The 19169-nt window shown below is 34.4% G+C and overlaps 1 protein-coding gene across 1 annotated transcript in view; it reads left to right on the forward strand.

Moving 5' to 3' along the window:
* Window positions 1-9804: 9804 nt before the first annotated feature.
* MROH9 (maestro heat like repeat family member 9) overlaps window positions 9805-19169 on the forward strand; it is a 227068-nt gene continuing 217703 nt past the window's right edge. The window contains exon 1 of the mRNA XM_065936410.1: window positions 9805-9882. Coding sequence (XP_065792482.1) covers window positions 9805-9882 — 78 coding nt within the window. The remainder of the gene's footprint in view (window positions 9883-19169) is intronic.

Here is a 19169-nt window from a genome sequence, read left to right on the forward strand (position 1 = left end):
ACGTGAACCATGAAATTCCAGATGTTAAATCTAGATTTAGAAAAGGCAGAGGAACCAGAGATCCAATTGCCAACATCCACTGGATCATCAAAAAAGCAAGAGAGTTCCAGAAAATCATCTACTTCTGCTTTATTGAATAGGCCAAAGCCTTTGACTGTGTAGATCATGATAGACTGTGGAAAATTCTGAAAGAGATGGGAATACCAGACCACTTGACCTGCCTCCTGAGAAATCTGTATGCAGATCAAGAAGCAACAGTTAGAACTGGACGTGGAACAACAGACTGGTTCCAAATTGGGAAAAGAGTAGGTCAAGGCTGTATATTGTTACCCTGCTTATTTAACTTCTATGCAGAGTACATCATGCAAAAGGCTGGGCTGGATTAAGCACAAGCTGGAATCAAGATTGCCAGGAGAAATATCAATAACCTCAGATACACAGATGACACCAACCTTATGGCAGAAAGCGAAGAACTAAAGAGCCTCTTGATGAAAATGAAAGAGGAGAGTGAAAAAGTTGACTTGAAAGTCAACATTCAGAAAGCGAAGATCATGGCATTCAGTCCCATCACTTCATGGCAAATAGATGGGGATACAATGGAAACAGTGAAAGATTTTATTTTTGGAGGCTCCAGAATCACTGCAGATGATTTTGAAGTGACTGCAGGTGACGGCAACAGGAAATTAAAAGATGCTTGCTCCTTGGAAGAAAAGCTATGACTAACCTGGACAGCATATTAAAAAGCAGAGACATCATTACTTTACCAACAAAGGTCTATCTGGTCAAAGCTATGGTTTTTCCAGTAGTCCTGTATGGATGTGAGAGTTGGACCATAAAGAAAGCTGAGCACCTAAGGATTGATGCTTTTGAACTGTGGAGCTGGAGAAGACTCTTGAGAGTCCCTTGGACTGCAAGGAGATCTAAGCAGTCTATCCTAAAGGAAATCAGTCCTGAACATTCATTGGAAGGACTTATGCTGAAGCTGAAACTCCAATACTTTGGCCACTTGATGTGAATAACTGACTCTTTGGAAAAGACCCTGATGCTGGGAAAGATTGAAGGTGGGAGGAGAAGGGAACGACAAAGGATGAGAGGGCTGGGTGGCATCACCAACGCAATGGACATGAGTTTGAGTAAGCTCCAGGAGTTGGAGTTGCTGATGGACAGGGAACCCTGGCATGTTGCAGTCCGTGGCATTGCAAGGTGTCAGACATGACTGAGTGACTGAACTGAACTGAACTTGTGCTTTTAAAAGATTCCATTTCATCTTCATTGTTGGATTATTAGCTATAACTCTTTGTTTCCTTGTTTTAAGGTTTCTAATATACATCTTTAACTTATCACTGTCAGCCTTCAAATGATATTACTCCATGTATGTTATAACAACTCTACAAAAGTATACTTCTTTTTGTCCTCTACTGATTTTATGCAATTGTTATAATACATTTTACTTTTTCAGATTTATAAATCTTATACTATATAATTTTTATTTTTATTTTTTTTGTTTAAAACTAAAATCACCTTTAAAAATGTAAATAATAGGAGAAACATTCTTATAGGTTTATACAAGAATAAAGGTGCTTTTCTCTCCTTTGTGTAGATGCATACTTCCATCTGGTGCTATCTTCTTTCTGACTGATGAAATTTCTTTAATATTTCTTGTACTATGAATCTGTCTGGTGCCTTTTCTCAGGTTTTATATGTCTGAGAATATCTTTCTTTTTAAATTTTTTAATTGATGTAAAGTTGATTTATCTTATGTTAATTACTGCTATATAGCAAAGTGATTCAGTCATACATATATGTATTCTGCTTCATATTCTTTTCCAATATGATTTACCACAGGATATTGAATATAGTTCCCAGTGCTATATAGTAGGACCTTGTTGTTTCTTCATTCTATATATGCCATTTTGCATCTGATTATCCAAAACTCCAAATCCATCCATCTCCCACACCCTACCTCTGGGCAACCACCAGTCTATTCTCCATGTCCCCGATTTTGTTTCTGTTTCATAGGTAGGCTTACTTGTGTCACATTTTAGATTTCACATATAAGTGATATCATATGGTATTTTTTTCTGTTTCTGACTTAGTTCACTGAGCATGGTAATCTCTAGTTTTACTCAGGCTGCTACAAATGGCATTATTTCATTCTTTTTATGGCTAAGTAGTATTCCATCTCTTTCTAGTTTAAAGAAATGCCCTTTATTTTTGAAAGATGACTTAACTAGGTATAGAATTCTATGTTGGCATTTTTTTTCCCTCAGTACTTTAAAGATGTTACTCCACAGGCTTCCCACTTGCACTATTTCTGACAATAAATCTGTAGCCAGCCTTACCTTTATTTCTATATTTGTAATGTGTCTTTGTTTTTCAAATGCTTTTTGGTTTTTCTCTTAATCACTGATTATAAGCAACTGGATTATGATATAGATTGGTATAGTTTTAATCAATACTCTTGTGCTAGAGGTCTTCTTTTGAGATTTTAAGATTTGTGTATTTCTAGTATTTCTCAAATTTAGGAACATTTTGACCATTATATCTTTAAGTACTTTTTCTGTGACCATTTTAGGGCTCCAATTATACATACAAATACCCCTTAAATTTGTCCCACAGTACACTAATGATCCTTTTCTTTTTAATTTTTTTTTCTGTCTATGTTTTACTTTGGAGAGTTTATATTGTTATGTTCTCAAACTTACTAATGTTTTTTCTGTGATATCTTGTTGTTGTTCAGTTGCTACCCCATGGACTGGGGTCACAAAGAGTTGGACATGACTGAGCGACTGAACTGAAATGATAGAAAAGAGAGTGAAAGTGACAGAGAACTTATTTAAAGAAAAACAGCTAAAAACTTTTCTTACCTGGGGAAGCAAACACTCATCTAGGTCCAGGAATCACACAGAGTCCCTTACAAGATCAACAGAAAGAGGACCACACCAAGATACACTATTAAAAGGCAAAATTTCAAGATAAAGAGAAAATCTCAAAAGCAATCAGAGAAAAGCAGCTAGTTACATTCAAGGAGCTCCTGTAAGACTATAACTTTTCAGCAGAAACTTTTCAGGCAGAACTGAGTGACACAATACATTCAAAATGATAAAAGAGAAAAACCCTAAAATCAAGAATACTCTACCGAGAAATATTACTATTCAGATTAGAAGGTAGACCAATTGCTCAAATAAAAATAATTAGAGTAGGTAAATGGATACACAAAAAAGACCCATATATATTCTGCCTTCAAGAGACCCAATTCAGACCTAAAGACACATACCTATGAAAATAAAAGAATGAAAGAACTATTTTATGTAAATGAAAGTGAAGAGCAAGCTAAGGTAGCAATATTTATATAAGACAAACTAGAATTTAAAACAAAGACTGTAACCAAGGGACAAAGGAGGGCATACATGATAAAGAGGTAAACAAGAAGATATAATAATTGTAAATATATATGCACCCACATGGGTGCATATAAATATATAAATCATGTCTTTAAAGAAAAGAAACTGACAACAATAGTAGGAGACTTTAATGCCTTACTTACATTAATGAGCATATCATCCACACAGAAAATCAATAAGAAACACTGGTCCAAAATTATCTATTAGATCAAGTGAAATTAATATATATAGCTATAAATATACAGAATTTCCCATTCAAAATCAGAAAAACACACATTTTTCTTGAGTACACATGGAATATTCTCTAGGATAAATCACATGACAGGCCACAAAACAAGTTTGAATAAATATAAGAAGATTGAAATAATATCAGACATTCTTTCTGACCACAACAGTATGAGACCAGGAATGAACTGCAAGAAATAAACGCAAAAAACCCCACAAACATGTGAAGATAACATCATGCTACTAAATAACTATTGGGTCACTGAAGAAGTCAAAGAGAAAATTTTAAAAATACCTGAAAGTGAAGTGAAAGTGAAAGTCACTCAGTCATGTCTGACTTTTTGTGACCCCTTGGACTGTTCATGGAATTCTCTAGGCTGGAATACTGGAGTGGGTAGCCTATCCCTTCTCCAGTGAATCTTCCTGACCCAGGAACTGAACTAGGGTCTCCTGCATTGCAGACAGATTCTTTACCAACTGAGTTATTAGGAAATACCCAGAGACAAATTCAGTAAGAATACAATGATCTAAGATCTAAAGGCACATCCAAAGCTATAAACTGTTCTAAGGGGACAGTTTACAGTCAGGAAACAAGAAAAACCTTAATCTAACCCTGACTAAAGGAATTAGAAAAGAAAAATAAACAAAACTCAAGTTAGTAGAAGGAAAGAAATCATAAAGATCAGAGGATAAATAAATGAAATAGAGACTAAGAAAACAATAGAAAATATCAATGAAATTAAGAGCTGATTCTTTGAAAATATTGAAAAAGTTGATAGATCTTTAACCAAACTAATAAAAATTTTAAAAAGAAAAGAAAAATAGAGAGAAAAAAAATAAGAAATAAAAGAGAAGTTACAACTGACACTAAAGATTTACAAAGAATCATAACAAATTACTATCAAAAATTTCATACTAATAAAATGGACAATTTAGGATATATGTTTAAATTCCTAGACTTATACAATCTCCCAAGACTGAATCAGGAAGAACCAAAAAACATAAATAGACCATTTACCAGTAATAAAATTTATAGTAATTTTAAAACTCTCAACAACAAAAATCCAGGACAAAACTGCTTCACAAGTGAGTTTACCAAATATTTAAAGAAGGGACATCTATTTAACCAACTATTCCAAAAAGAAATCACAGAGGTGGAATAGACTCTGAACTCATTCTCTAATGTCAGCATCACCCTGATACCAAAGTTAGACAAAAGCACCACAAAAAAACAAAAAGAAATTATAAGCCAATAGCGTTAATGAATATAGATGCAAATATCATCAAGAGATTATTAGCAAATGAAAGTCAACAAAACATTAAAAGATTCACATACCACCATCAAGTGGACTTTATTCCAAGGATGCAAAGATCATTTGGTATCTTCAAATCAGTCAATGTGATACACCACATTAAAAAATTAAAGAATAAAAATCACATGATTATTTCAGTAGATGCAGAAAAATCTATAAACAAAACTCAACATTCATTTATGACAAAAAAATTCTCAACAAAATGATATACAGAATATATCACAATATAATAAAGGCCATATATGACAAGGCTACAGTTAGCATCCCACTCAATGGTGAGAGACTGAAAACATTTCCTCTAAAATCAGGAACAAGACATAGATGCCCATGTATGTCAATTTTACTCAACATAGTACTGAAAGTCCTAGCTACAGAAATCAAATAAGAAAGGAAGTAAAAGAAATCCAAATTGGAAAGAAAGAAATAAAATTGTCACTGTTTGCAGACAGCAGTGTGGTGTATGATACTTTATATAGACAACCTTAAGACAACACTAACAAACCAGTAGAGCTAATAATTAAATCCAGCAAATTTTCATGAAACAAAATTAATATATAAAAATATGCTGGTTTTCCATAAACTAATAACAAACCATCCCAAAGATAAATTAAGAAAACAATGCAATTTACAATTAGATTAAAAAAAGAAATATCTAAGAATAAATCTAATCAAAGAGGTAAAAGACATGTACTCTGAAAACATAAGAAACTTATCAAAGAAATTGAAAATGACACATATGGAAACATATTCCTGTACACAAATTGGAAGAATTAATATTGTTAAAATAACCATACTACCCAAGGCAATCTACAGGTTCAGTGCAATCCCTAACAAAATACCAATGGCATTTGTCACAGAATTAGATTAAATAATTCTAAAATTTTTATGGAAACACAAAAGATCCCCAAATAGCCAAAACAACTGTGAAACAAAAACAAAGCTGGAAGTATCATACTCCCTGATTTCAAATTGTACTACAAAGTCACAGTAATCAAAAACAGAGTAGTATTTGCACAAAAGCAGACATGTAGATCAATGGAACAGAATAGAGAACCAAGAAATAAACTCATGCTTGTGGTCAATTAACCTATGACGATAGTGACAAAAATATACAGTAGGGAAAAGACTACCATTCAATAAATGGTGTTGGAAAAGCTGATAGCTACATGCAAAAATCAAACTGAGCTACTTTCTCACAGTGTATAAAAAAGAAAGTCAAAATGGATGAAAATCTTAAATGTAAGACTTGAAAGCAAAAAACTCCTAGAAGAAAACATAGGCAATTCAGTGTTGGAAATTCATCTTTGCAATATATTTTTGTATAAGTCACCACAGGCAAGGGAAATAAAACAAAAATAAGCAAATGGGACTATATCAAATTAAAATCTTTTACACAGAAAATTATCAACAAAATGAAAAGGCACCCTACTAAATGCGAGAAGATATTTGCAACTGATATATCCAATAAAAGGTTAAAATCCAAAATATGTAAAGAACTTGTATGACTCATGATCAAAAAGTCAAACAACCCAGTTAAAGAATGGATAGAAGCCCTGAATAGACATTTTTCCAAAGAAGCTGTGGAGATGGCCAATAGACACATGAAACGGTGCTCGAGATTACTAATCATCACGGAAATGAAAATCACAAAGAGATATCACCCCACACCTGTTAGAATGGGTACTACCAAAAAAGGCAAAAAATAACAGTATTTATGAGTGTATGGAGGAAAAAGGGATTTTTCTTCACTGTGGAGGAGTCTGTAAAGTGATGCAGTTGCTATAGAAAATAGTACACAGGTTATCTCAAAAAATTAAAGCTAGAACTGCCATATGATCTGCAAATTCACTTCTAGGCATTTACCTGAAGTAAACAAAATGCTAATTTGAAAAGATATGTGTACACCAATGTACATTGGTGTTCACTGTAGCATTATTTGCAATAACCAATTTATGGACATATTCTAAGTGTCCATTGATAGATGAATGCGTAAAGAACATACTGTGTATGTATACAATGGAATATTGCTCAGCAACTAAAAAGAACAAATCTTGCCATTTGTGACAACATGGATAGATAGAGAGGTTATTATGCTAAATGGAATGTCAGGCAGAGAAAGAAAATACTGTATGATATTACTTATACTTTGAATCTAAAAAATAAATAAGCAAAACAAAACAAAAGCAGACTCAGATACAGAGACTTAACCAGAGATTGCCTGAGAAGAAAAGTGGGAGTGGGGGCAAAATAGGTAAAGGAGTTAAGAGCTACAAATCTTTAGCTATAAAATAAATAAGCCATGGGGATGTAATATGGAGCATAAGGAATACAGTCAATAATATTTTACTAAATTTATATGAGGACAGATATCTGGTCACTAGTCTTATTGTGATGATTATTTCACAATGTATGTAAATGTTAAATCACTATGTAATACACCTGAAACTAACAAAATACTGTATATCAACTGCTTTTCCATTTTTAAAGACAGGAAATAAAGACACAGAATGGCTGCATGGATTAAAAAGCTAGACAACTACAAACTGCCTACAACAGACTCTTTTCAGCTTTAAGGACAATGTAAATTCAAAGTAAAGGGATAAAAAAAGATATTCTGTGTAAATGAAAACCAAAAAAAAAACCCCACAAATAGTTATACTTAGTCAGGCAAAATAAACTTTAAGCCAAATACTGGAATGAAAGACAATGAAAATCAAAAGTTAGTAGAGCGAAGGAAATGACAAATATCTGAATGAAAATAGATGAAATGGTGACTAAAAAGATGATAGAAAGATCAATTTTAAAAGAACTGATTTAAAAATTATAAACAGAATTTATAAACTGTTAGCTAGAGTAAGAAAAGAGGGAGGCCACAACAATAAAATTTGAAAGGAAAGAGGAGAAAAGTGATTCATCAGAACAAGGATCATGAGAGACTGTTAGGAACAATTACACAGCAACAAAATTATATATGAAAAAGTTTGAAAATTTAGAAGAGCTGGATAATTCCTAAAAACATATAGCCTACCAACACTAAATCATGAAGAAATAGAAAATCTGAAGACCAATGACTATTAAGGAGATTAAATCAGCAATCAAAAATCTCCCAGAAAAAATATTCCAGATGGCTTCAATGGTAAATTTTACCAAATATTTTTTTAAAAGTGATACCAATTCTTCTCAAACTCTTCTCAGAAATACAATAGAGGGGTCACTTCCAAACTCATTTTAAGAGGTCATCATTAGTCAATACCAAATCAGATATTATGCTATAAGAAAATTATAAGCTAATATTTCTGATGAACATAGCTATAAAAATTTCAACAAAATATTAGGAAAGTGAATTCATAGTACTAAGAGGATCATACACCAAGATCAAGTAGGATTTATTCCAGGAATGTAAGGACAGTTCAAAAATCTATAAATCAATAAAGGTAATATATGACATTGATAGAATGAAAGATAAAACAGTACGGTATTTGCATAAAAACAGACATATAGATCAATGGAACAGAAATAAACCCATGTATGTATGGGAAAGTAATTTTTCACAAAGGAACCAAGAATATACAAGGAAAAGTCTCTTCAATAAATGGTGTTGGGAAAACTGTATAGTTTTCACATGAAAAAAATAAAACTGTACCCCTATCTTGCACCATACTCAAAAATCAACACAAAATGCATTAAAGACTTGAACATTAGACTTAGAACCATAAAACTCCTAAAATAAAACATAGGGAATATTTCCTTTAAAATTCATATTGGCAATATTTTTTTGGATTTGACATTAAAAACAAAGGCGATAAAAGCAAAATCAAGGACATACGAAGATGGTGGAGGAGTAGGTGGATGTGGAGTACATCTCTCTCCATGGATACATCAGTTACACACCTTCAGATACAGAAGTGCATGCAGAACACCAGCTGAGAGTGGACAGGAGTACCTGACCAGAGGAAAAGAATATATTGAACCACGCAAAACTTGGTAGGATGAAGGAACTGGGGGAGAAACAGGAGTGTTAGTAGGACTGGACCTATTCTCCACAGGTGGGGGCACTGAAGCAGGGGTTCGATCCCCACAGGGGGGCAATTGTCTGAGTCAGAGGAGAAACATTTAAGGCAGAGAGTGAAACAGCAGATCTGCAGCAGCCTAAATGGAATGAGAATCAGGCAGTCCTTGCCACAGTCATACATACCCCAGACAGGAATGCTGGTCCCCTGGAAAGTACAGCAGCTAGGAGTTGGAGTTTAGGGATTGTGGAGCAACCCCAGGGCGAGGGATGCTGTTGACTGCGGAGAGATAGATTGAGGAGATGTGAGGGAGATCATGGTGGGAAATGCTGGTGCAACAAAGTATCGAAACATGTACATTATCTATGGTGAATCAGATCACCAGCCCAGGTTGGATGCATGAGACAAGTGCTTGGGCCTGGTGCACTGGGAAGACCCAGAGGGACCGGGTGGAGAGGGAGGTGGGAGGGGGGATCAGGATGGGGAATACATGTAAATCCATGGCTGATTTATGTCAATGTATGACAAAACCCACTACAATATTGTAAAGTAATTAGCCTCCAACTAATAAAGAAAAAAAAAAAAGAAAGAAAGAAAGCAAGCAAGCCAGGCAGACATGGAAGCAAGGCAATACTGCTGAGTCACACGTAAGGAGGTGGAGCCATCACCATAGCCTCCCTCTCCCCACACACCAGCACAGTATTGGCAGCTGAACAATTGCACAGGCTGGCCCATCAAACACATGACTCAATGAACTACAGAGAAGGACCCCACCCAGGATGCCCCTTTAAGTGCCTGATGCGCCAAACTACAGAGTAGGACCCCAGGCAAGGGAGCCCTCTAAGTACCTGAATGGACGGAGCTACAGAGAAAGACTGGCCAAAGAGGCCTTCGGATTTCCAGCTACAAAAGCCTCGAGAAAAGACTCTGGTAAGGCCATAACTCCTGCTGTGGAGGCAGTCCATGTCCCTGCACACTTGGCACCACCAGGGTCCCCACAACCCAAGCAGCTGCACCACCTTCATGCTCAACTCTCACTGGGACAGAGCTTCCCGAGGCAAAAAGAGTCTTGCGCCTATGCATACCGGGTTGCTTCAGTTGTGTTCAACTCTTTGGGACCCTGTAGACTGTGGTAAGATAGACTGTCACTCCCAGCAAGGGAAAGGAATTGGATAGCCCAACATAGAGGTGAGGTTTATAACAACAATAAAAAGTGTGACTGAATATACACGTATCCATATACATCCATAAGCAAAATCAAAACAGTCCAACAAAAATAAAGTACAATAGATTGACCCAGCAAACCAAGGAAACCAAAAATTTTATCTACCAGAACAAAACTAACTAAAGCACAAACTGGAAAACAACTCTAAAGCAAGGTGCCAATTGGGGAATAGAGCAATGAAAATAAAACTATTATTTTTAAAAAACTAATATTTTAAAAAAATATTTATTATTCTTAGTTTCTGACTTATTCTGTAGATTCTTTTTTCTTTTCTTTTCTTTTTTTTTCCTTTTCACCCCCTCTGTTGTAGTTGTCGATTTTATTGGCACTAAGAAATCCAGCTAAGCTTTTGAGCTTTTCTTTTTTCCCTTAGTCACATTTTTAATTGCTGTTATAAAGCCCTGCTTCTAGGTTGGATTTTTGCTGTTCTGTGGAGTTCCCCCCCCCCCTTTTTTTTCTTTTCTCTTTTTTAAATTTTAATTTTTAAACCTATTATTACTTTTTCTACATTTATTCCTTTCTTTTCTTTTTCTACTGTTCTTTTCCCCTTGCAGTTAATCTTTAATGTATATAAATCTTCTTTATCTACCTCTTTAACTTTTCATATCTATTCTTTCTTTCTTTTCTTTCTGTCCTTTCCTCTCAACATATTTATTAGTTTTATTTTTATTGCTCTATTCCCCAATTGGCACCTTGCTCTAGTTTTGTTTTCCAGTTTGTGCTTTAGTTAGTTTTGTTCTGGTAGAAAAAATTTTTGGTTTCCTTGGTTTGCTGGGTCAATCTATTGTACTTTATTTTTGTTGGACTGTTTTGATTTTGCTTATGGGTGTATATGGATACGTGTATATTCAATCACACTTTTTATTGTTGTTATAAACCTCACCTCTAGGTTGGGCTTTTGCAATTCTGTGGAGTTTTCCTTTTTTTCCCCTTGATTCTTTCTTCTTCATTTTTTTCCTTTTCTCATTTTAAAAATTTTAATGCTTTAAACCTGTTATATTTTTCTACATTTATTCCTTTGTTCTCTTTTCCTACTGTTCTTTACCCCTTGCAGTTAATCTTTAATGTATATAAATTTTCTTCATCTACCTCTGTTTAACTTTACATATCTATTCTTTCTTTTCTTTCTTTTCTTTCCTCTCAACATATTTGTTAGGTTTGTTTTCATTGCTTTATTCCCCACTTGGCACCTTGCTTTAGTTTTGTTTTCCAGTTTGTGCTTTAACTAATTTTGTTCTTAACTGGTAAATATAATTTTTGATAAATCTACTGTACTTTATTTTTGTTGGACTGTTTTGACTTTGCTTATGGGTGTATATGTACATCTGTATATTCCATTGTCTTAATTATTATTTGTCTGATTTTGTAACTGCCATTTGTGATTCATCTTTAGTTTTTCGTTTTTGGATATTTGTTTTAATCTCACTTAATGCCAAAAAATACCACTTGTGGAATCTTCGTTCCTGACCTGAGATCAAGCCCTGAGCCTTTGGAGGCTCCAAGACCCTAGAACACCAGAGAACTAACCCCAGGGGGTATCAAATAGTGAGAACTCACACAAAGGAAACCACTTGAATACAAGACCTGGCATCACTCAACCACCAGTAGCATCCTATGCAGAATACCTCATCTGAACAACAAACAAAACAAAACTACAAACCTAATCATCAGCAGAGAAGAGTAACACCTCACTCAGTCTTGCTTATCAGAGGAAAAACAAACAAACGAAGAAAAACTCAGCACATATATCACCCTATACGAAGCTTACACAAACCACTGGACCAACTTTAGGAGGGCAGAAACCAAAAGGAAGAAAGAATTCAAGCTTCTTCAAGGAAAGAATTCAACTTTCCTTGAGGTCTGGGAAAAGGAGACCTCAAACATAGACCTCAAACATAAGTTAAAAGAAATAATAATGAAAAGGCAGAGAAATACTACACAAATGAAGGAACACACTAGAAACACAGAAGCCCAAATAAATGAAAGGGCAATACACAAACTACCTGAAAAAGAATTCAGAATAATGATAGTAAAGATGATCAGAAACCTTGAAAACAAAATGGAGAAAATGCAAGAATCAATTAACAAAGACCTAGAAGAATCAAAGAATAAACATACAGAGACAAACAACACAATTACTGAAATTAAAAATACTCTAGAAGGAATCAATAGCAGAATTTCTGAAGCAGGAGAACAAATCAGTGAGCTGGAAAATAAAAGGGTGAAAATAACTTTTGAAGAGCAGAATAAAATAAAAAGAATGAAAAGAACTGAGGACAGTCTCAGAGACCTCTGGGACAATATCAAACACATCAACATTTGAGTTACAGAGGTCCCAGAAGAAGAAGAGAAAAAAAAAAAAGGTATGAGAAAATTTTTGAAGAGATTATAGTTGAAAATTCCCCCAGTATGGAAAAGGAAAGAGTCAATTAAGTCCAAGAGGCACAAAGAGTCCCATACAGCATAAACCCAAGGAGAAACACACCAAGACACATACTAATCAAACTAACAAAGACTAAACAGAAAGAAAGAATATTAAAAGCAGCAAAGGAGAAGCAACAAGTAACATACAAGGGAAACCCTTATGCTTAACATCTGATCTTTCAGCAGAAACTCTGCAGGCCAAAAGGGAATGACGGGATATATTTAAAGTACTGAAAGGGTAAAAATCTACAACCAAGGTTACTATACCCAGCAAGGATCTCATTCAAAATTGATTGATAAATCCAAAGCTTTTCAGACAAGCAAAAGTTAAGAGAACGCAGTATCACAAAACCAGCTTTACAACAAGTGTTAAAGGGACATATATAGTCAAGAAATACAAGAGGAGAAAAAAGGTCTACAAAATCAACTCCAAATAATTAAGAAAATGGCATTAGGAACATATATATATATATATATATATATATATATATATATATATATATATATATATACTTCAAATAATTACTGTAATTGGATTAAATACTCTAACCAAAAAACACAGACTGGCTGAATGGATACAAAAACAAGACCCATATATATGCTGTCTACAAGAAACCCACTTCAGACCTAAAGACACATATAGACTGAAAGTGAGGGGATGGAAAAATATATTCCATGCAAATGGGAAGCAAAAGAAAGCTCGAGTAGCAATCCTCATATCAGACAAAAAAGACCATAAAATAAACAAGATTACAGGAGATAAGGAAGGACACTACATAATGATCAAGAGACTGATCCAAGAGGAAGACAAAACAATTGTAAATATTGATGCACCCAACATAGGAGCACCTCAATACATAAAACAAACACTAACAGACAAAAAGGAGAAATTGACAGTAACACAATAATAGTAGGAGACTTTAACACCCCACTCACACCAATGGACAGATCATCAAAACAGAAAATTAATAAGGAAACATAAGTCTAAAATGATACATTAGATGAGATGGATCTCATTGATATCTTCTGGACATTTCCCCCAAATGTGGAGGAATACACCTTCTTCACAAGTGCACATGGAACATTCTCCAGGATAGACCACATCTTGGGTCACAAATCAAACCTCAGTAAATTTAAGAAAATTAAAATAATATCAAGCATCTTTTCTGACCACAGTGCTGTGAGATTAGATATCAATTACAAGAAAAAAACTGTGAGAAACACAAACACATGCAGATTAAACAACACATTTCTAAATAACCTACTAATTTCTTTAGGTTACTAAAGAAATCAAAAGGGAAATCAAAAATTTTCTAGAAACAAATGACAATGAAAACATGACAACTCAAAACCTATGGGAGGCAGCAAAAGCAGTTCTAAGAGGGAAGTTTATAGCAATACAATCCTACCTCAAGAAACAAGAAAAACATTGAAGAGCCAACCTAACTTTACACCTAAAACAACTGGAAAAAGAAGAACAAAAGATCCCCAAAATTAGTAGAAGGAAAGAAATCATAAAGATCCAAGCAAAAATAAATGAAAAAGAAATTAAAGAAACATTAGTAACAATTAATAAAACTAAAAGCTGGTTCTTTGATTAGATAGACAAAATTGACAAACCTTTAGCCAGTCTCATCAAGAAAAAAATGAGAAGACTCAAATCAACCAAATTAGAAATGAAAAAGGGAGATTACAACAGATAATGCAGAAATGCAAAGGATTATAAGAGATGATTAGGAACTACTACGTGGCAATAAAATGTATAACCTGGAAGAAATGGACAGATTCTTAGAAAAGTTCAATCTTCCAAGACTGAACCAGGAAGAAATAGAAATTATGAACAACCCAATTACAAGCACTGAAATTGAAGCTGTGATCAAAAATCTCCCCCCAAAACAAAAGCCCAGCACCAGACGACTTCACAGGAGAATTCTATCAAACATTTAGAGAAGAGTTATTGCCTATCCTTCTAAAACTCTTCCAAAAAATTGCAGAAGAAGGAACACTTTCAAACTCATTTTATGAGGTCACCATCACTCTGATACCAAAACCAGACAATGACAACACAAAAAAAGAAAACTACAGGCTGATATCACTGATGGACACAGATACAAAAATCCTCAACAAAATTTTAGCAAACAAAATTCAGCAACATATCAAAAAGCTCATACACCAAGATCAAGTTGGGTTTATTCCAGAGATGCAAGGATTTTTCAATATATGCAAATCAATCCATGTGATACACCATATTAACAAATTGAATGATAAAAACCATATGATCATCTCAATAGATGGAGAAAAAGCCTTTGACAAAATTCAGCACCCATTTATGATTAGAACTCTTAAAAAAAATGGGCATAGAAGGAACCTACCTCAACATAGTAAAGCAGTCCCCCTAAGATCAGGAACAAGACAAGGGAGTCCACTTTTGTCACTGTTATTCAACATAGTTCTGGAAATCCTAGCTACAGCAATCAGAAAAGAAAAGAAATAAAAGGAATCCAGATCAGAAAAGAAGTAAAGTTCTCACTGTTTGCAGATGACATAATACTGTACATAGAAAACCCTAAAGATAGTATCAGAAAGTTACTAAGCTAATCAGTGAATTTAGCAAAGTTTCAGGATACTAAATCAATACACAGAAATCACTTGCATTTCTATATACTAGCAATGAAAAATCAGAAAGTGAAATTAAGGAATCAATCCCATTCACCAATGCAACAAAAATAATTAAATATCTAGGAATAAACTTACCTAAGAAGACAGAAGAACTGTATACAGAAAATTATAAGACACTAATGAAAGAAATCAAAGATGACATAAACAGATGGAGAGATATTCCATGTTCCTGGGTAGGAAGAATCAATATTCTGAAAATGACTGTACTACCAAATGCAATCTACAGATTCAATGAGATCTCTATCAAATTACCAATGGCATTTTCCCCAGACTTAGAACAAAAAAGTTCACAATTCATATGGAAACACAAAAGACCCTGAATAGCCAAAGCAATCTTGGAAAAGAAGAATGAAACTAGAGGAATCAACTTTGCTGACTTCAGATTATACTACAAAGCTACAGTCATCAAGACTGGTACTGGAAAAAAAAAAAAAAACAAAAAACCGAAACATAGACCAATGGAACAAGATAGAAAGCCCAGAAATAAACCCATGCACCTATGGGTACCTTATTTTTGACAAAGGAGGCAAGAATATACAATGGGGCAAAGACAGCCTCTTCAATAAATGGTGCTGGGAAAACCGGACAGGTACATGTAAAAGAATGAAATTAGAACACTTCCTAACACCATACACAAAGATAAACTCAAAATGGATTAAAGATGCAAATGTAAGACCAGAACCCATAAAACTCTTAAAGGAAAACATAGGCAGAACACTCGATGACATAAATCAAAGCAAGATTCTCTATGATCCACCTCCTAGAGTAATGGAAATAAAAAGTAAACAAGTAGGACCTGATTAAACTTAAAAGCTTTTGCACAGCAAAGAAAATTATAAGCAAGGTGAAAAGACAACCCTCAGAAAAGGAGAAAATAATAGCAAATGAAACAATGGACAAAGGATTAATTTCCAAAATATACAAGCAGCTCATACAACTCAATACCAGAAAAACAAACAACCCAATCAAAAAGTGGGAAAAAGACCTAAAAAGACATTTCTCCAAAGAAGACATACAGATGGCTAACAAACACATGAAAAGACACTCAACATCACTCACTATTAGAGAAATGCCAATCAAAACTGCAATGAGCTATCCCCTCACATCAGTCAGAATGGCCATCATCAAAAATTCTACAAACAATAAATGCTAGAGAGGGTGTGGAGAAAAGGGAGCACTCTTGCAGTGTTGGTGGGAATGTAAATTGATACAGTCACTATGGAAGATGGGATGGAGATTCCCTAAAAAACTAACAACAAAACCACCATATGACCCAGCAATCCCACTCCTAGGCATATACTCTAAGGAAACCAAAATTGAAAGAGACACATGTATACCATTGTTCACTGCAGCACTATTTACAATAGTTAGAACATGCAAGCAATTTAGGTGTCCATCAACAGATGAATGGATAAAGAAGTTGTGGTATATATACACAGTGGAATATTACTCAGCTATTAAAAGGAACACATTTGAGTCAGTTCTAACAAGGTGGATGAACCTAGAACCTATTATACAGAGTGAAGTGAGTCAGAAAGATAAAGATAAATATTGTCCTCTAATGCATATATACAGAATCTAGAAAATTCTTGTTTATTTAAGAATTTATTTACAGGGCATTGGAGAAACAGACTTAGAGAACAGACTTATGGACATGGGGAGAGGGGTGGAGAGGGTGAAATGTATGGAAAGAGTAACATGGAAATGTACACTACCATATATAAAATAAACAACTAACAGGAATTTGTTGTATGGCTCAGGAAACTCAAATGGGGGTTCTGTATCAACCTAGAGGGGTGGAATGGGGAGGGAGATGGGAGGGAGTTTCAAAAGGGTGGGAATATGTATACCTATGGCTGATTCATGTTGAGGTTTGACAGAAAACAGCAAAATTCTATAAAGCAATTATCCTTCAATAAAAAATAAAATTTTTTAAAAAGCAAAATCAGAAGGTAGGACTACATAAAACTTAAGAGTTTCTGCACATCAAAAGAAACAATCAGCAAAACAAAAGACAACCTATAGAATGGAAAAAATATTTGCAACATATCCAATATGGAGTTAATATTCAAAAAATACATGATACTCATACAATTTAATAGCAAAAAACCATATAGCTCAGTTTAAAAATAGATGAAGTACTTGAATCAGTATTTTTTCCAAGGAAGACATTCAAATGACCAACAAGTACATGACAAGGTGCTCAACACCACTTATTCATCAGGGAAATTCAAATGAAAACTACAATGAAATACTGCCTTATACTTGTTAGGATATCTATTATCAAAAAATAAAAGAAAACAAATGCTGGAAAAAAGGAAACTTGGTAGACTGTTGGTGGGAATGTAAACTGGTATAGCCACCATGGATAGCAGTATGGAGATCCCTCATGAAATTAAAAATAGAACTACCATATGAATCAGCAATCTCACTTCAGGTATATAACTAAAAAATGAAATCATTATTTGGAAGAGATATCTGTACCCTCATGTTTATTTTAACATAATTCATAATAGCCACAGTATGAAAACAACACAGTGTTCATGGATGAACACATGAATAAAGAAAATGCGATGTTCTGACAATTTGTTGGATTGTATTTGGATGATGAATTAATAAATAAAATGTACTTAAAGAAAATGTAGAATATATGTATACAATGAAATATTATTAAGCTTTAAAAAAGAAGGAAAATCTGCCATTTGTGGCCGCATGGTTGAAACTGAAGGAAATTATGCTAAGTAAAATAAGCCAGAAAGATAATGAAAAATACTGCATGGAATCACATATATGGAATCTAAAAAAAAAAAAAAAAAAAAAAAAAGCCAAACACATAGAATAGACAGTAGAATGGTTGTTGCTAATGACCAGGAGGGAGAGAAATAGGGAGAAGCTGGTAAGAGTACAAATTTTCAATTATAAGATAAATAAGGTCTGAGGATCTAAGGTATAAAATGATGGCTGTAGTTGATAACACTGTAGATTTAATCAAATTTGCTGAGAGTAGAACTTGTGTTTTCACTAAAAAAAGGAAATGTTAAGTGACTTGATCGTAGGAATCCTTTCACAATGCAAATGTGAATCATGTTGAAAAATCACATCATGCTGAATTGTCACATCAATAAAGCTAAAAAAGGATATAATCACATGGAGCCAAAGTATCTCCCTACACTTAGCTTTCTATTTGTAAGAATAAAAATATACAACTTTACCATGGAATGATTTGACCCTTACCATCTTAATTAAGTGCTCAAACTTGGCATTGCCAATAGTAAAACAATTTGATTTTATGTGTCACCTGATGTAATATTAGCCTTTGCCTACTTCATTCCGTACTCCAAGGCCAAATTTGCCTGTTACTCTAGGTGTTTTTTGGCTTTCTACTTTTGCATTCCAGTCCCCTATAATTAAAAGTACATCTTTTTGGGGTGTTAGTTCTAACAGGTCTTGTAGGTCTTCATAGAACCGTTCAACTTCAGCTTCTTCAGCATTACTGGTTGGGGCATAGGCTTGGATTACCGTGATAGTGAATGATTTGCCTTGGAAATGAACAGAGATTGTTCTCTCGTTTTTGAGACTGCATCCAAGTACTGCATTTCAGACTCTTCTGTTAACCATGATGGCTACTCCATTTCCTCTAAGGGATTCCTGCCCACAGTAGTAGATATAATGGTCATCTGAGTTAAATTCACCCATTCCAGTCCTTTTTAGCTTGCTGATTCCTAGAATGTCGACATTCACTCTTGCCATCTCCTGTTTGACCACTTCCAACTTGCCTTGATTCATGGACCTAACATTCCAGGTTCCTATGCAATAATGCTCTTTACAGCATTGGACCTTGCTTCTATCACCAGTCACATCCACAGCTGGGCACTGTTTTTGCTTTGGC

The sequence above is a fragment of the Muntiacus reevesi genome, chromosome 5 (genome assembly GCF_963930625.1).
Source record: "Muntiacus reevesi chromosome 5, mMunRee1.1, whole genome shotgun sequence".
In the NCBI taxonomy this organism is placed as follows: domain Eukaryota; kingdom Metazoa; phylum Chordata; class Mammalia; order Artiodactyla; family Cervidae; genus Muntiacus; species Muntiacus reevesi.